Here is a 20,062-nt window from a genome sequence, read left to right as displayed (position 1 = left end):
GCTTGTCATTTCCAAAGTAACTTTTAAGTGGTTCTCTATTTCCCGATTGAAATCGCACCTATAACCAATTCAACCCTTGTAATACAAATTGTGTTCCCTGATTCATCAATTGTGTGTTATTCAATTAGTGTTATGGTAGCATGCTCATGGCAGAAGTACCTGTACATGTTTTTGGATCCTTGTCATTCCCTCACCCCACTTCGTAACCACCAGTTTCTTGCTTCCATCCTTACCAGAAAGTGCTCAGACCCTTCCAGTTCTTCACTAAGAGAGTCAGAGCCAGACCACACAGAAAAGAACACAAGAAAGAGAGAGAATCTTTTTCATCCCCATCACTTAATGCCCATCCTTATCTGCTCTTGAGAAAGCCATGGCAAATCATATCTATAGACTGCTGCATTCTACATAATGAAGTACACCACTCAAATGCGAGGTGGATTTTGACCAAGTTACCCTGAAGATGCCAATAGATGTACAAGTCTGGAACACAGTGCGGCTTTAAAGGGAATGGGAATGCCAATACATCAAAAGGAAGACAAGCAAATTGAACAAACATAAAATAAAATAGGAAATTATAAATGGAAAAAAATGTTAAGCTACACAAATTCCAGAACTTTATTAATATCCACAAATATGTTCATTGAATATTTCAGCGAATCTCCTGTGACATTGGCAACACCAGCAGGAATTGTAACGCTTCCTATTTCCATAAGATTTGAGTTTAGTTTAGAGATACAGTGCAGGAACAGGCCCTTCGGCCCACCGAGTCTGCACGTACCAGCGATCCCCGCACATTGACATTATCCCACACACAAGGGACAATTTACACACACAGCAAGCCAATTTACCTATATACCTGTAAGTCTTTGGAGTGTCTGAGGAAACCGAAGATCTCGGGAAAAACCGCACGGTCACGGGGAGAACGTACAAACTCCGTACAGACAGCACCCTTCGTCGGGATCGAACCCGGGTCTCCGGCACTGCAAGCGCTGTAAGGCAGCAACTCTACCACTGCTCCACCGTACCAGATTTCTCTGGGAGTTTTCACTGGCACCAACAACTGGAGGTTGAAGAGGGCCAAAATGGTGTGACAACCTTCACAAGAGATCTGCATGCACAGGGCAAGCAGCAGTGCATTACTTAACCAAGCCGAGAGAAAATTAGTTGCTGAGTAGGGAATTCAATGTTAAAGCAGGTGGAGAAAGTAAGCTCAACAAAATGACAGGCAGAATGGATTAAGAGAAAGAAAATTAAAATATTTTCTTAAATAATGAAGCTAATAAATAAACAATTGTTATTATATTAATAAGAGTGAGAGAGTCTAGGACTAGAGATCAAAGCCTCAGAATTAAAGGACGTTCTTTTATTGAGATGAGGAGGAATTTCTTTAGTCAGAGGGTGGTAAATCTGTGGAATTCTTTGCCACAGAAGGCTGTTGAGGCAAAGTCAGTGGATATATTTAAGGCAGATATAGATAGTGGAGTGGACTTAATGGTGGAGTGGACTTGATGGGCCGAATGGCCTAATTCTACGCTTATCACATAATATGATTTTATGATCTTATGAATAATATTGTATAATAATAGCAAATAATTAAGTTGTTGAAATAAATAATTTCAGAATTGTACAAAGTAACATTTCTATTCCAGAGATGTGGTATTGTAGTAAATGAGGTCTATCTAGACATAACAAAAACTCTGATCTTGTGCTATTCCAGTTTGCGGAGTTTTTCTATTTGCGCAAAAACGGTACGCAATAGACCGATACGCAACAAGACCCTTCTTCAGACTGGTTAGGGATAGGGGAAACGAGAGATATAGACGATGATGCGGAGAGATAAAAAAAATAACAAATAAAAGATTTGCACAAAAGTAACAATGATAAAGGAAACATGCCATTGTTAGCTGTTTGTAGGATGAAAATGAGAAGCAGCTGCAACTTGGGTGGGGAAGGGATAGAGAGATGGAATGCCAGAATGGATGACATTTCAGGTCGAAATCCTTCTTTCAGACTGAAGAGAGTCTCGAACCGAAACATCATCCATTGCTTCTCTCCAGAGATGCTGCCGGTCCCGCTGAGTTACTCCTGCATTACATACGGCTGTGTGGGCGCATGAAGTCGCTTGCGACTCTCGCAGGACCGTCGTGCCTCAACGTGACGACGAGGTCGCGTAATGAGCGTGCCAAGGACACGTAAGTGGGACAGTGGCTTCACTCTGACAACGAAGGAGACCTAGGACAGAAAGGTCTGTGTGCGAATGGGAAGGAGGATTAAAGTGTTTAGCTACCAGGAGGTCAGGTAGGTTTATGGGGCTGTCCCACTTAGGCGATTGTTTCGGCAACTGTCATAATCGTAGCAGGTCGCCAAAAAAACGGCGGCTAGACCCCTCTTCCACAACGTCTATGACAATGTTTACAACAATCTACCACCTAGTCGACGCTAAGCTACTGACGACCGGCGACCCATTAGGACGTCCACCTACGACCACACCTATGACAACCTACATCCACCCGCGACAAGCTACGGCAAGGTAAGACAATTCAGTCGCCGGTACCTGCCATCGGTTGGCTTAGGTTGACATAGGTAGTGGCCAATGGAATTCACCAAAGGTCAGCACCGGCGACAACCTATGACAGCACCTGCGTCAGGAGGAGTCGAGCTACGTCATTGGCGTCAAACCAATTGGCGCCGAAAAGTTTAGAACGTTTCAAAATCCTGCGGCGACCAGAAGAACGCTATGATTCTTTGGGCGACTGAGGAGACGACTCACGACCATACAGGCGACACCCCGGCAACCATGTGGTGACAGCCTAGTCGCCTGTAGTCCCCTAAAAAAATCGCCTAAGTGGGACAGGGGCATTAGTTTGACAGGTCAACGTGGAGCTGGAAACATAGAAACATAGAAATTAGGTGCAGGAGTAGGCCATTAGGCCCTTCGAGCCTGCACCGCCATTCAATGTGATCATGGCTGATCATCTAACTCAGTATCCCATCCCTTTAGCCACAAGGGCCACATCTAACTCCCTCTTAAATATAGCCAATGAACTGGCCTCAACTACCTTCTGTGGCAGAGAATTCCACAGATTCACCACTCTCTGTGTAAAAAATTATTTTCTCAACTCGGTCCTAAAAGACTTCCCTCTTATCCTTAAACTGTGACCCCTAGTTCTGGACTTCCCCAACATCGGGAATAATCTTCCTGCATCTAGCCTGTCCAACCCCTTAAGAATTTTGTATGTTTCTATAAGATCCCCCCTCAATCTCCTAAACTCTAGAGAGTATATAAGCCGAGTCTATCCAGTCTTTCTACATATGAAAGTCCTGCCATCCCAGGAATCAGTCTGGTGAACCTTCTCTGTACTCCCTCTATGGCAAAAATGTCTTTCCTCAGATTAGGAGACCAAAACTGTACGCAATACTCCAGGTGTGGTCTCACCAAGACCCTGTACAACTGCAGTAGAGCCTCCCTGCTCTTATACTCAAATCCTTTTGCTATGACGTCACAGCTTATCTGGTAAATTCCAAAAGAGGAGAGATTGAACGACGGCCCTTTGAATTATTTAATGCCTTGTAGAATGGGAACAACATGCAGAAAGCATTCAATATCCTCAGTGCAAAAATCATCATTTGGAATAAAGGAAGCTGCACTACTCTTCACACCAATTGTAGCTGCCAATTGTTTTCTGTTGTTCTACCAGCAATAGTTGGCTGTAGCCATTGGGAATGTGAAGTCTGAGTGTGAATCCCACTGAGCCAAGTTTGAGTGGCTGTGTAATATGTTTGGCTGTGATAAAGTTCAACTGAGAACCACCAAAGAGAAATATTATAAATATAACTTAGAAGTATGCTACAGTGTGCAGTATACAAAAGATCTATTTTAGGTTTCATTTCAATCCAAGACTTCCCCTTTAAGGAAAATAGACCAAAGCCAACATGGTTCTATGAAGGGGAAATCATGCCTGACAAACCTGCTGGAATTCTTGGAGGAAGTCAATAGGAGGATAGACAAAGGAGAGTCAGTGGATGTGGTTTATCTGGATTTTCAGAAGACCTTTGATAAGGTGCCGAATGTGAGGCTGCTAAAGAAGATGATAGCACATGGTGTGAGACAGCGGATGCTAGCATGGATAGCAGGTTGGCTGCAGGGCAGTAGGCAAAGAGTGGCAATAAAGAGGGCTTTTTCTGGTTGGCTGCCAGTGACTAGTGGTGTTGCGCAGGGGTCGGTGCTGGGGCCGCTACTCTTCAGGGTATATATATCAATGATTTGGATAAGGGAATTGAAGGCTTTGTGGCCAAGTTTGCAGATGATACATAGATCGATGGACAGGTAGTGCAGAGAAAGCAGGAATAAAGACGCAGCCTATTTTCTAAATGGAGAGAGAACTCAGAAATCGGAAGTGGAAACGGGGCTTGGAATTGCTGGTGCAGGAATCCCAAAACATTAATTTGCAAGTCGAATCAGTAAGGCAAATCAGGAAGGCAAATGCAATGCTAGCATTTATTTTGAGAGGGCTAGAGTCCAAAAAGAGTGATGTAATTTAGAAGCTTTATAAGGCACTTGTCAGACCATATTTGGAGTATTGCAAGGAAATACAAATTGGTCATCCAATTCTTGGATCATCACAAAATTGTTCAGTAAAGGGAAGTGTGGAGGTGGGGAAAAATTGTCAACCATGTTTGGCCTCCATAACACTCTGTCCAATATTACCAGTCCTCTGAAGTGAATCAGCTGGACACCTGATTGTTGGATGTCATCTGTGTTGTGTGTGTGTGTGTGTGTGTGTGTGTGTGTGTGTGTGTGTGTGTGTGTGTGTGTGTGGGGTGTGGGGGGGGGGGGGGGGGGGGGAGGAGTTTAAATGACAACCACAACCAGAAGTCTTCCTAATGCAGATTTTGTTAAAAAAAATTGTAAAGCTTTCCTTTATGCAGATAAATAACTTACAATACAGGTGCAATAAGAAATGATCAGAGAACCGTGGCTGGGATACTGTAGGAGGGAACAACTGTAGGATGCAGCTTTTGCACGTGGGGACCACAATTATGAAGTTCTGTTGACCTAAAGGAGAATTTTTTTTAATGTTGTCATAAGATTTCCCTTCTGATAGCAGTCTGCAGGAGAGACTAGACACAACGAACTGCAGGTGCTGGTTTACAAAAAAAGAGGTAAAAAAAAGTGCTGGAGTAACTCAGCGGGCCAGGCAGCATCTCTGAAGAACGTGTATAGACGACATTTCAGGTCGGGACCCTTCGGGAGTGCGAAGAAACGTCCCGACCCAGAAATGGTGTCTATCCATGTTCTCCAACCATGATGCTGCCTGAGCTGCTGAGTTACTCCAGCACTTTGTGGGTATGTGAGAAGCTCTGCCCTTGACACAAGACCTCGGCTGAAGAGAATGTAAGAGGGGACGAAGGGAGAACAACAAAGCCAATGGGGGAGCCGTCGTAGGGCGAGGTATCATTGCTTGTCGCCGTGGGGGAAGAACAGAGAGGCGCAGAATTGAGAACTGCTCAATCACAGGAAGGGAAATGGGGAAAATGTATTAAAACTGAAGGGCACATTCCTCTGTAACCTGTTCCTCCAGTGAGGCTGTAAACACACCAAACTCATGGATCCAACACTTCTTGCCTTGACAGATTTCCCCAGGCCCCAGGAAACCAGGCCAACACGAGCTAACCATCCACAGCATGTTAAAATAGAAGCACACAGTCTCATATAAGCTTTCACTAATTGACACACATCCTGAGAACAGATTGGCCATGAGTGGAAGCTAATTTGCCCTGCAGGTGGAGGGCAGGTTCGATGTTATAACATCTAATCTGAAGCAATCTGCTGTTTAGTTTAAGAGCGGAGGTTAAATTTATCTCCGTAAACACATGCAGAAGATTAAGGTGCATGAGATCCATGGTGAGTTAGTAGTTTGAATCCAGAAGTGGCTTAACCAAGGAAGGCAAAGGGTAACGGTGGAAGGGTGTTATTACACCTGTAGCTCTATGAGCAGTGTTGTCTGGCATGGATCTGTAGGATATCACCCCTGTTGTTTGTGATATATCGCGCTGGTTACAGAAGTGGATCCACAATCACGCATTACAATCACTCCACTCTTTTAAACCTGTGCTTCCACAGCAGCATTTCTTACTTTAACTGTGCTATTCCCTTTATCACGTTTATCTGTACACATCGTGTGTTGTCTTTCTGCCAACTGGTTAACACGCAACAAAAGCTTTTCACTGTATCTTGGTGTACGTGACAATCAACTAAATTAAACTAAACCTGGACATATATGTAGATGGATGGACACAAAGTGCTGGAGTAACTCAGCAGATCAGGCAGCATCTCTGGAGAACAAGGATGGGAGATGTCTCAGGTCAGGACCCTTCTTCAGACTGAAAGTAGAACGTAGGTGGGGGGGGTGGTGGGGTTGGGGGTGAGATGAAGAGCTGGAGGCGAGAAAAGTGCAAGACCGATCAGGGCCAACCTCAAATGAGCTCAGGCCCATTGTTGGCTGGGGAAGGTGTGATCACAAGAGATACGATGTGGAGGACAGTGGAACTGGTAAAATGACTAGTGTGGAGGAAGAGAGCAACGAGCAAAGAGGGAGAGGAGGAGAGCATAAGATGAAGTTACTTAAAATTAGAGAATTCAATGCCTATACCTATTCCACCATTATCCTTTGGTTGTAAGCCACCCAACAGAAATATGTCTGTGGCTTGACTCTGGCAGTGGAGGAGGCCCAGGTCACAAAGGTCAGTATGGGAACGGGAAAGGGAATTTACATTTTTGCCAATTGGGATATCCTGTAGGATTCGGTTGACCAAGCATAAGTGTTCATCGAAACAGTTGCCAAGTCTACGTTTGGTCTCGCCAGGAGCCCACATCGGGGATGCAGGAAATGAGATTAGAGGAGGTACATGTGAACCTCTGTCTAACCTACAATTCATTGTTCCTACATATATGTTCCTACATTCAATGCCTTTCATAATGATGAGAGACATTGAAAGAGTAGACAGAACTTAGTTTAGCCCCGCATCATGTTCACACAGAGATAGTGGGACAAGTGCCTTTCCTGTGCTGTACTGTTCCATATTCTCTGTTCTAAGTGGACCATTCGGCCCACCAATTCTGGTAAGCGCTAGGTAAATGAGGCAACCCTGTATCCTTACCCTCACAAACCTAAACAAATGTTTTCCTTTAGGTAGTTTAGACTTTAGAAACAGGCCCTTGTGACTTTAGACACGTTAGGCTTTAGAAACAGGCCCTTCGGCCCACCGAGTCCATGGCGACCAGCAATCACTGAGGCATGGGAGAACGGGAATTCAAAATCTGCCAGTTTTGTAGAATTAACAGATGATCCTGTAACATGCGCAGAAATGATAAGTCAGAGTGTCAGGGACTATTTAGTGAACAAAGGACCACCTACAATTATAGTCGAATTTTTCCCCAAGAATGAGAATGGATCACGTTGTTCAAAATTTCACTGCAAAAGAAAACTGGCAAATGGTGAAATTGTAGATCGTCCATGGCTAATATACTCAGATTTTATCAAGTGCTAAAATCTTCTGTTACTACTGCAGGCTTTGTGATAATAACGCAGCAAGTGCACTTGGAAGTTGTGGTTTTAATAACTGGCCGAACATTCATACAAGACTAGCTGAGCATGAGAACTCCAGAAAGCATTTGCAACCTATGCTCAGTTGCTGTGAACTGCAGCAAAGATTATCTGCTGAAAAAACCATTGATGAAGTGGAAGATAAACTAATCAGACAAGAAGCAAAACGCTGGCATCAAGTTTCTGAGCGACTGGTAGCCACTGTACAGTTCCTGGCAGAAAGAAACTTGCCATTTCGGGGATTTGATGAACATATAGGAACACCACATAATGGAAATTTCCTTGATGCTATTGAGTTGCTGGGAAAGTTTGATCCAGCAACACAAGACCATCTGCGAAAAATCCAGAATAAGTAAATACATGATCATTATTTAGGAAACATTATCCAGAATGAGCTTATTAATATAATGGGTCAAGCTGTTCTACAGGAAATCATTTTGCGAATCAAGGCTGCTAAGTATTTTGCAATAATTCTCAACTGTACTCCTGACATCAGTCATCAGGAGCAAATGATAATTAGATATGTAGCTGATGATGTACAAGCAAATGCTCCAGCAGGAGTATATGAACATTTCATCAAGTTTTTACTGGTGGAAGGTGAATATTTGTACAACACCCTTCTACATGAACTTGAAACATTAGGGCTGGATGTTGAAAATATTCGTGGACAAGGGTATGATAATGGTGCCAATATGAAGGGACACACCTCGGGTGTGCAGGCACGACCTCTACAGAAGAATTCAAGCGCTTTCTTTCCACCATGCGCATGTCACAACTACAACCTAGTTTTGGGAGACATGGCCAAGTCATGTCCAGATGCAATGACTTTCTTTGGAACTCTGCAGAGTATTTACATCCTTTTTGCATCATCTACTAAAAGATGGACTGCTTTTAAAAAACATGTGACAGGTCTGTCTGTGAAACCAATGTAGAATGGAAAGTGTCAAAGCTGTACGGTACCAAGCTGCTGAAGTTTGTAATGCACTAGAAGAGTTCGCAGAAAACACTGATGATGCTCAAGCAAAGAGCGATGCTGAATTGTTAGTCAGTCAAATGAGAGATGACAAGTTTCTGGTGTCACTGGTTTTCTGGCGCTCATTACTCTTTCAAGTAAATTTTGTGAGTAAGGAACTTCACCATGGATGTTGCTACAGGGCTTTCTTTGTTTCAAAAGCTTTGTAACTGGTTAAAGACATACAGGGAAAAAGGTTTTGATGAAGCCTTGATCGACGTTAGTGATCTTGCCAAAGACCCAGTTTCTGAGCCTGTATTCAACTCAGAGTAAGCGCATACGCAAAAAAGAAAATTCTTTGATTTTGAATCTGCAGATGAACCTTTGTCAGATCCAAAAACAGCCTTCAGAATGCAATGTTTTAATCACGTGGTAGATAAAACACTGCAAACACTTGAGCCACGGTTTGAACAACTGTAAAAGGATCAACATTTATTTGGATTTTTGTGCAATTTTCACGACCTGTCCAAGGACACCATAAGAAAATGTGCAGCAGATCTGGAAGTGGCATTGACAGAGGTCAAGCTGGGACAGGAAGAAGATCAAGTTAAAACCACAAAACTGGCTGAAACAGATGGATTCATGCTTTGTGATGCAATGGAGGTACTGAAGCCAATTCTGCCAGCAGAGATTCAAAACCCCATGAAAACGCTTGAATTCCTCGCTTGCAACAACAGGTCGACCGCATTTCCAAATTTATTTATTGCTCTTCGGATTTTCTTGGCGATCCCAGTGACTGTGGCATCTGGAGAAATGCGTTTTTTCCCAAGCAGAAACTGATCAAAACTTACTTGAGATCACCAATTCAGCAAGAACGTTTGAACAGTTTGGCAATTATGTCCATTGAATCTGAAATTAGCAGGAGAAGAAAGCAAGAAAGAAAACTTTCTCATAATAAAATGGCATAAATAATATCTTATTTATAATTCATGAATGTTACTAGAAATCCCAAACAAGATAATTTGTTTCCAACAATGCATTTCAATTCTGATTTTTTTTTCTGAAAAAACAATTAATATTTTTAATAATCATTTCACAATAAGGGACGATGGGAGGGCAGCAGACAGTTGAAACTGAGCAACATATTATGTTGCAATTATGTTTTGAGTACAGACACCACATCTACATGTGGAAAACACCACTCAACTTTCAATATATGTCTGGATTTGGAATCACCAGCTTCTGGAGAGAAGCAGCCAAATGTAATGTATTTTATATTTGGTTTAAGCGAGCTCTCGTGGGGTAAGTTGGAGAGAGTCAACTTGGGAGGGAAACCAAGTGGTTAAATCGTAAAATCCGTGGTTTTATAGCAAGTCTTCCACTCAAAAAGATCTGCAGTAATCAAAGCCCGAAAGGGTAGGATGGGGCTGAAGCCCAAAATTTAATGCCTGGGCTGGTTTTTCACCATTGGTTTATGGTTCTCCAGGATCTAGTTTTTACTTTTTTTTACATTTCACAGTCACTAAAACAAGTGGTATTGTAGAGGTGATCACCAAATTTTCAGAGGTGATCTACACATTTTGTTTGTTACTTGTAGGCTTACATGTATGCAATTTTATATTAAAATGTAGCTTAGATCTGTTTGGTCCACTAAGTCACAGGCACTTTTTAAGCACACATTTTGATTACTTTCCATTCTACCATAGAGATGTAAAGTCTATAATAGACTTTAATTATATTTCTACGATTCTACAGACCTTGGCTGGGAACCTGGGGCTCAGCAAAATTGTTCCCAATTGGGCGCCTGCACCTCATAAGGCCGGCCCTGACAACAGTTCTCTTCTAAAGTTTATTTGAAATCACTTATGTAGCAGAGCTGGCCAAGACGGTCACTCAACCACCCAACATTAAAGTCTCAGTAAGAATTGCGATCATCCCTAAAACTCTCTAGGTGAAAATGTTTTTCCTCATCTCAGTCTAAAGTGGCCTACCCCTTATTCTTAAACTGTGACCCCTGGTTCTGGACTCCCCCAACATCAGAAACATTTTTCCTGCATCTAGCCTGTCCAATCCTTTAAGAATTGTATATGTTTCTATAAGATCCCCTCTCATCGTTCTAAATTGCAGTGAATACAAGCACAGTCGACCCATTCTTTCATCATAGGTCAGTCCCGCCATCCTGGGACTTAGCCTGATGAACCGACGCTGCACTCCCTCAATAGCAATAATGTCCTTCCTCAAATTAGAACAAAATCGTACACAATACTCCGGGTGTAGTCTTACCAGGGGCCTGTACAACTGCAGTAGGGCCTCCTTGCTCCTAAACTCAAATCCTCTCGCAATGAAGGCCAACATGCCATTACCTTTTTTGACTGCCCGCTGCACCAGCATGCTTACTTTCAGTGACTGTTGTACAAGCACCTCCCCTTTTCCTAATCTGACATCATTCAGATAATAATCTGCTTTCCTGTTCTTGTCACCAAAGTGGATAACCTCACATTTATCCACATTATACTGCATCTGCCATGCATCTGCCCACTCACCGAACCTATCCGTCACCCTACAGCCTCATAGCATCCTCATCGCAGTTCGCACTGCCACCCAGCTTTGTGTTATCTGCAAACTTGGAGATGTCACATTTAATTCCTTCATCTAAATCGTTAATATATATTGTAAATAACTGGGATCCCAGCACCGAGCCTTGCGGCACCCCACTAGTCACTGCCTGCCATTCTGAAAAGGACCCATTAATTCCTACTCTTTGCTTCCTGTGTGCCAACCAGTTCTCTATCCATGTCAATACACCACCCCCAATACCATATGCTCTAACTTTGCACACTAATCTCTGGTGTGGGATCTTGCCAAATGCTTTTTTGTAAGTCCAAATACATTAAGGAGGAATACACTTTTGAGATACAGAGCGGAAACCGGAGCACCCGGAGAAAACCCACGCAGGTCATGGGGAGAACGTGCAAATTCTGTCCAGACAGCACCCGTAGTCAGTATTGAACCTGGGTCTCTGGTGCTGCAAGGCAGCAACTCTACTGCTGTGCCACCATGCTGTCCCAAATGTTCAAAAGAATTGGTGGAGATTTTTGAAGGACAGTGCAGAAGGCTGCAAGACGGTCACAGAGACCCTCCATGTTACAGCTAACTGCTTCTGGTAGGGAACTGCCAAAGAGGGTCCCGATCATGGATCTAGGAATGGCTCCACTTTGGGCAAAGCAATGTGCTCACACTACCTGCTCCCAAAGGAATGCATAAAGTCTACTCTCCATGACTGTGGAGTTAGGGTGTGGTGAACACTGTCCTGTCCATCATGGGTACTGATCTCCCCACCAACGATCTGATCTAGAAGCGTCACTGCCTCTAAAAGGCAGCCAGTATCATCAGAGACCCAGACCACCATGGCCACACACTTATTTCACACCTGCCATTGGGACAAAGTTACAGGAGCCTGAAAGCTGTAACATCCAGGTTCAGGATTATCTATTTATATGTCTGTCGTTTTATTACTTTTATGTACATATATATGCATATAAATGTATACACATCTATACATAACTAAAACTCGGATCTTGTGCTCTTCCGGTGTGCGGGTTTTTTCTATTTGCGCAAAAACCGTACAAGATAGCGTTACGATTTTTCACCAGGTTACCCACTGTTCTCCTGTGCTGCAAGTCTCGTTCCGATCGGTGGTATATTGTAAAAGTTACAGAGGTTTAAAAATCGTTAAAAATCCTCGTGCGCAGATTCCTTCAGTCAGCGCCACGCAGATTGGTCCCTTCTCCAGGAAGTCAATGCCATGGCCGGGATGGCGACGCCCCTTCCTGCCCCACTGGTGGCGGCTTGTCCCACCTCGCCCACAAACTCCTCTCTCCCTTCCTCACAGTAACTTGTCTATCGTCTCACCAACCATCGGTGGTGGCTGCGAGGGGGGTTCAGTGGAGGCCCAGGTCCCGTCTACCCGTCCCTCCCGGTCCAACTCCTCCGCCGCCGCCATTGCGGTAACTCACCCTCATGGCCTTCTTGGAGAAGATCTACTCCACCAGCTCATTGAACTACTTCCAGTTTAAATTCCATTTGGAATATTTTGGAGGACCAGAAAACCAAGAACCGACTCTATCCCTCTATTCCCCCCCCCCCCCCCCCCCCCCCCCCCCATGGCCCAGCGGTGGGAGCGAGCAGGCAGGCAGGCAGGGACGAGCCTAGCGGCAGCTGAGCCAGAGTGGGGAGAGGGAGCGAGGGTCAGGTAGAGGGTCGGTACATATATATATATATATATATTTTTTTTTTTCAAGGCTACAAACCAGGAGCTGGTGGGTGGGTTAAGGCTAAATAACCCTATATTGACCAATATGTTGATGATAGCCTGAACAGCCAGCTTCTCCAATGGAAATTTGTAGGATACTAATATTTAATAAACAACTGTATTTTACCACAATTATTCGTCAAGCCACAAATGTTGGCAATTAGAAATGAAAGGAGTAATCTCTCAAATGCCCTGACCCTAAACAAATGCACTCCCAACTCTTTGTGCTTACACACGCTTGTGTGTACACACACACACACACACACACACACACACACACACACCCCCCCACTTTAATTTTCTACTCAAGAACCAAAGCAACTCACTAACATTATAGGGATTATGGCTAATCACCACTGGATTTTTAACAGAACCATAAAACGAGGTCGGAGGATATTTTTCCGATAGCTAATCTAACGGCCAGTTCAATGACAAATGAGCGCTAACTTCACTCATGCACACAGTCTGCTTCCACAATGACTTCATTAGCCTTATCAAATTGTGTGTAGCCTCTCCCACCTCTTACTTTCTCTGACTGCAAACTCAAATGATTTGCAACTTAATTGGAATAATGGAAACTTAAATGGGATAAATGCCAGAACGTGTGCAGCCATCCGTGAAGCGTCACGCAGAAAGAACGCAAAGAAACGCCGAGGCATCATCTCAGCAGAAAATATTTGGTGCATTTTTCAGACTCTGCCAGGCGAGCAATCTTCTTAGTTTGCAGAAGGGTTCCAACCCGAAACATCGCCCATCCTTATTCTCAAGAGATGCTGCCTGACCCGCTGAGTTACTCCAGCACTTTGCGTCTATCTTCGGTATATACCAGCATCGGCAGTTCCTTTCCACATAAAGCTTTTAAAGATGGCAGGGCAGCATGGTGGCGCAGTGGTAGAGTTGCTGCCCTACAGCGCCAGAGACCCGGGTTCGATCCTGACCATGGGTGCTGTCTGTACAGAGTTTGTACATTCTCCCCGTGTCCTGGGTGGTAGGTGTATGGAACAAGCTGCCAGAGGAAGTAGTTGAGGCAGGGACTATTGCAATATCCCACACTCCAAAGACGTACAGGTTTGTATGTTAATTGGTTTAATTGTAAATTGTCCCTAGTGTGTGTTGGGACACACCAACACCCATCCCCAGTGTGCGGGCATTGTTGATCAGCGCGGACTCGGTGGGCCAAAGGGCCTGTGATTTACTGTACATCTTGTATGTGTATGTGACTAATAAAGTAGACTTGACTTGTTTCCGCGCTGTATCTCTGAACTACATGAACAGGGTCAAGAGAGATTAGTTGTCAAAATGGATTCTGCTTCAGTGCTCACTTCCCATCACTGCTCTTTCAATCAAAGGCAGCAGGTGACATTGCTGGAGGGTGGGATGTGTTAAGGCAGGGTCCAATCGAGTCGGAATGTAGGATTGCAGTAAATGCTTCCTCCTACAACCAAACAGACCCAACCCCTCAAACCACTACAGCTGCCCCCTGCCCCAACCATCCCTGTATTGACGTTAACAAAAGATAGCCACAAAAAGCTGGAGCAACTCAGCGGGTCAGGCAGCATCTCTGGAGAAAAGGAATAGGTGACATTTTGGCTCGAAACCCTTCTTCAGACTAAGAGTCGGGAGACGGAAACTAAAGGTATGAAAAGGTACAGAGAACAAAAGAGTGAAAGGTGTGAAAAGAACAAATCAAGGCCAGCAAGAATGATCAAAGAAAGATGGAGCCCACAATGGTCCATTGTTGGCTGTGGAAGAGGTGATAACGAGGGGATACGAACAGTAAAACTAAACAGGGTGACAGTGAACCTGGTAGGATGACTAAGGTGCAGGAGGGATGGAGAGCGAGGGAATGCAAAGGTTGCTTAAAATGAGAGAAATCAACAATGATTTATTCTGCTGGGGTGCAAGCTGCTTTGGCTCGTCACAAACTCTTCTTTGATCCACTTAAATTAGACCAGTGCCCTGAATAACATTTGTGTTATAATGATGTCAATGCAGAAGAATTAGACGGCCATTCTTGATCGAGGGGTGTAAATATGGTGGATTCACAGTGACAGAAAGATTCTTCAACCAATTCCACAGGAAGGAAGCAGACCTGCCCACAGTACTGAGCAAGCAAGCTTTGTTGCCATAGATACCGCTGCAATGATTAAGAATCAACCTCCCACCTGAATGGCCGCCCTTCCCCGTTGTCACGATGGTGTAATGGATTCCAGGTGTTCCAGTAGCTCGTGAGGATGTCCGCTCTGTAGCAGCTCCATTCAATGGAGGTGTAACATCTGCTTTAACAGGACCTGCGCAAAAAAACCCAAATTATAGCCAAGTCTAAATCAAAGCAGCTGGAACAGAAACATCCGCGCACATTGGCCAGGACTCGAGGGTCTGAGCTATAGGGGGAGGTTGAGCAGGCTGGTCCTGGAGGGTGAGGGGTGGTCTCATAGCAACAGACAAAATCATAGAAACATAGACATAGAAATTAGGTGCAGGGTAGGCCATTCGGCCCTTCGAGCCTGCACCGCCATTCAATATGATCATGGCTGATCATCCCACTCAGTATCCCGTACCTGCCTTCTCTCCATACCCTCTGATCCCCTTAGCCACAAGTGCCACATCTAATTCCCTCTTACATATAGCCAATGAACAGGCCTCAACTACCCTCTGGGCAGAGAGTTGGATTCACCACTCTCTGGTGAAAAAAGTTCTTCTCATCTCGAACCAGAGGACATGAGAGGAATAATCGTGACGCACAGAGTCTCTGGCCCAGAGTTGGGGAACCAAGAACCAGAGGACATATGTTTAAGGTGAATGGGGAAAGATTTAGTCGGTACCAGAGGGGTTACTTTTTCCACACATGGGGTGGTGGATGCAGAGGAGGTAGTTGAGGCAGGGACTATTGCAATGTTTAAGAAACAATTAGACAGGTTCATGGATAGGACAGGTTTGGAGGGATATGGGCCAAACGCAGGCATGTGGGACTAGTATAGTTGGGACATATTGGTCAATGTGGGCATGTTGGGCCGAAGGGCCTGGTTCCATGCTGTATGACTTTATTTCTCACCTTCCCCTTTTATATATTTAATATGCAGGCATTTACACTCGTTCTGTAAAACAATCAGCTACTTTAGTGAAGGAAAACGGTCTTTAACATACACTCTGCACCCAATCTGCCATGCTGCATTACCATCACCATACACATGGATCCCTCTGGCAAGCACAAAGATTCATTCACGGTGCACAAGACAAATCAAATCCCCATGAACACAATAAAAGAACTATGCCGACTTCCAGTGGAACCACAATGTTAAGGGCTGGAGATCATGTCCATTCATAAACTCGAGTTACTGACTTTTTTTGTATAATTATTGTGGTGGTCTATTTCCCTTATTCCACTCACCCATGATCAAAGAAAGGTGGAGCCCACAATGGTCCATTGTTGGCTGTGGAAGAGGTGATAGCGAGGGGGTACGAACAGTGAAACTAAACAGGGTGACAATGAACCTGGTAGGATGACTAAGGTGCAGGAGGGATGGAGAGAGAGGGAATGCAAAGGTTGCTTAAAATGAGAGAAATCAATATTTATTTATTCTGCTGGGTTGGAAGCTACGCTTTGATAGAGGGAAACTGCTAAGCTTCCAACCTAGGAGAATGGGTTCTGAACATTTCTGACCAAGGACCTATCTCTCTCCAACTCAAAACATCCAAGTGTGTGCAGACCTTCTGATCAAGATCAGCTAATCTGGTCCGCTTCAGTTGAAGAGATGGTATTAATGAGTGTGTAGAGGCACAAATGCCGTGAATAAATGATTTCTTTATTCAGGCGTTGTAGGTAAGATATATACACGTTTAGCACTAACATAATAGTCATTGTTGCTGCTGAGGGGCTGTTGCCTCGTGGGCTCGAGCTGAGCTCCTGCTGAGGTGGCAGGACACTCTCATGGAGAGGAAGAGAGAGGGAAGGTCGGTTCTTACATACTAGGGCACACCCCTATACCCAGTGACCCTACCCCCGACTGCCGAGGGTACACACAGCTAGAGTGTCCTACCACTAGGTGCCGCTACAAGTGCATACATATCTACCCTCCTCCGTCCCAGAATTATTAAACACATGCAAGTTTGGGTGGTCAATGAAGGGATCCAGTCTGAAGGGCTGCGAGCAGAGTCATCACATATTCATGTTCTCCGGGGATACTGCCTGACCTGGTGAGTTACTCCAGCACTTTGTGTCTTTTTTTTGCGTGTTCACCTTGCCCATTGGTAAGATGGGACAGATTATGATTGTGTGTGAAATGCCTAGCCAGGAGGGTCAACTGGTGAACCACGTCACGTCTTTCTTACTTTAGAGGCAAGGCTGGCGATTTTATGAAGGCCTCATCTAACAGGCAGAAATCCTCCATTTTCTAACAGGGAATTCAGTGCGGACCAGCATTGATGATCAGGGTAGTGTCTGGATGCAATCCTGCTTCATCCCTATAGAGAGCGTGTGATGATATATCTAAACACATTCATGCAAACATTCCCAACCGAGTCGGAACCAATTTAATTATTTCAATTGGCTTGGCAAGAAACAGAGAAAGGTAACTACCTCACCTCCCTTAGTTGATGTCCATGCTTCAGGCATCTTTGTAGGCCGGGAACTGGGGAAAGGGACTTTTGTTGTTGCCCACGGTGGAGTCGGATTGGTGCCCACTGACTTGGTCCCAGGCCCTTCCTGCACGAGAGGTGTCTGGGTGGCAGAAACATTCACTTTGTTCGAGACTTTTGCCGACAGCCCTTGAGCGAGTGCCGTCGGTCCCGTCTTCAGCATTGCCATGTAGCGGCCGCTTGGTGTGCGCTCAGTTCTCAAGGTTGTGGCAGGTTCAAGAGCGGAGCTGACTTCTCTCCATGGACCAAGCCTCCATGCAGTCAGCGGTGAGAGGGAAGTGGCAGTGACAGGGTCAGTGGCTCAGTTGGTGACATGCCATTTCTATTTCCCTTCATGGTCAGATGCTGCAGCCTAGCCGTTGGAGAGATGGTAATCATTGCCAGAGAGGTACCCCTCACAGTGGAGCCCTGACTAATGTTAGTTGGTCGACCATTGACCAACTGGGCATCTTTCAGCATCTCAATGAACGTGGAGGTGTTGTCTGCTCGATTAATGAAGGTATCATATCCTCGTTCCGATGTTGGGTATGTTTGAGTAGTTTGCTGGGCCGGTAGGAATCTGCCAGCATCGTACACCGGCCTTCTCGTCCACTGTGACGTAGACATCCTGTGGGCATCACTGAGGACCTTCACACTTGCGTACACTTGAGCAGTAGTTTGCCACCTCACCTCAGACACCAGCTTCTCTGTGGCAGAGTTTGTTGGCAGATGGGTGTGTTCTACACCATTGGCAGCATGTCGAGCATTGGTTTCAACAGCGGCTGTTCCATTGAGAGTACCCAGCCGATCATTACGTTCAGAAACACCGACAGCAGGTTGACTAACTATTAATGATTTTTCTCTCCTCATTGCAGCATAACTGGACCCCGTGAGCAAAGGAGAAGCAGAACGCATCGGCGCAGAAGTCATACGATTATCAGCCTCTTTCTTTGAGATGAAAGTCTGATCCCATTTCGCAGGAGGAGATGATTCGGAAACAGATGGTGTCGTCTGATCACGATTCCTTTCGAATTCCAAAACGGGCTTTCCCTTTCTCAGTGGCACGCCAGAGGTAGCGACTAAATGTTGCTCCCCACTCACCAAATGATCTGAAGCCAATGTTGGATTCACAGCTTCCCGAGTAACAAGAGGCCTTGGTGTGGTTTGCACGGTCCCAGTGTGCGGAAGTGTCATGTGACCAGAAGTGGCCTCAAAGATGGAGCCATCATTTGGAAACGTTGTGGGATTTTGGAGCAAAGAGGCACCGAGCGCCGCCCCACTGCCTTGCGGACTTGTGTTCACTTGATGGGAGTGGGATGCCTTAGAAACTGCGGTACTATCATGCGGTGGCTTAAACAAAGAATTGTCAAAATTGGAACTTGCCTCAGCAGGTAGGACTGACGGAACAGATGCATTTCCAAAAAGAAACTTTGCAGATTCAAACATATTCTGTTCGACTTGTTCACCATCACTCTTGTCCTCTCTCTCCATGCCTCCGTCTTCAGTAAACATATCCTCATCGTCAAAAACTAGATCCTCATCATCACCACTAAAGTCTGGTGCACTTTCAGTGGATGCCATTCCCGGGGACCAAGGGGACATGCCCGAGTGGCCAGGCCCAGCACGCTCGCCATTAGTGGAGTCTTCGATAGAGATCTCCGGCAGGAGGCTGGACGAGCTGCTCGGAGGGTTTGGATGTCCATCGTGGGCAGTTTTGGCGGAATAAATGTAAATTATGTTGTTGCCGACTGACGAATCGCCTTTGGCAAGCGGAGATACAGTCGTGGCTTGGATGATACTGGGACAGATGAGAAAGTATGCCAGGACCCAATGGACATCTCGATGCTCCATCACCATCTCTGCCTTCCAACTCTCTTGGACGTCTTAAACAATCATTTCTCGTACCTGAAATAACATTCAGATGCCAGACTATTTAAAATGTAATGTTTAATTGCAAACACACCAACTGCAGGTTGAGGTCAACATATATAAATATATATTTTTATTTATTTATTTATTTATTTTTTTCTTATTTATAAGAAGCAGTGTACAAAAATATTACCAACGGCATGTGACATAATACAGTTATTGTACAGCTTCAATTTTAATTTTTAGCTAAAATTCAGCAAAAAGAGAGAAAAAGTGGTTGTGCAAGGATAGAACCCCTACACTACTGAAATGACGTAGCCAAAGAGTGAGTAAGTAAAAGAAATAAGAAAGACGTAAAGAAATAAAAAGCCAAAAACAGAAAGAAAAACAAAAGGTGATGATATACCAGCTTTGCATCCCTCCCCACCCATCGCCCAACCCGTGATTAGATTTAACAGGCATTGCCTCCAACACATACATAACTTTTATCACCTGGAATCATCAACTGAGCTTCTTGGATTCAACCCCCACATTTTTGGTAACAGGCTTGGACCAAGGCATTCTGCACATTGGCCCTTATCAGTCATCAGTCCGACTATTGAGTGTAGGTGCACGGAGGTCATGTTGCAATTATACAAGATGTTGGCGAGGCCACATTTAGAGTATTGTGTTCTGTTTTGGTCACCATGTTAATAGGAAAGATGT

At 44.7% G+C, this 20,062-nt stretch overlaps 1 protein-coding gene across 2 annotated transcripts in view; it reads right to left on the bottom strand.

Moving 5' to 3' along the window:
• LOC129704786 (proline-rich transmembrane protein 3-like) overlaps positions 1–20,062 on the bottom strand; it is an 85,441-nt gene that overhangs the window by 17,169 nt on the left and 48,210 nt on the right. For both annotated transcript variants that reach the window (XM_055648132.1, XM_055648133.1), the window contains exons 2-3: positions 17,456–19,393; positions 15,037–15,162 (exon numbers count right to left, since the gene is read on the bottom strand). In XM_055648132.1, coding sequence (XP_055504107.1) covers positions 15,037–15,162; positions 17,456–17,678 — 349 coding nt within the window. In that variant the 5' untranslated portion in view covers positions 17,679–19,393. The remainder of the gene's footprint in view (positions 1–15,036; positions 15,163–17,455; positions 19,394–20,062) is intronic.

The sequence above is a fragment of the Leucoraja erinacea genome, chromosome 16 (genome assembly GCF_028641065.1).
Source record: "Leucoraja erinacea ecotype New England chromosome 16, Leri_hhj_1, whole genome shotgun sequence".
Taxonomy (NCBI): Eukaryota; Metazoa; Chordata; class Chondrichthyes; order Rajiformes; family Rajidae; genus Leucoraja; species Leucoraja erinaceus.
This window is presented reverse-complemented; position numbering and strand designations above follow the sequence as displayed.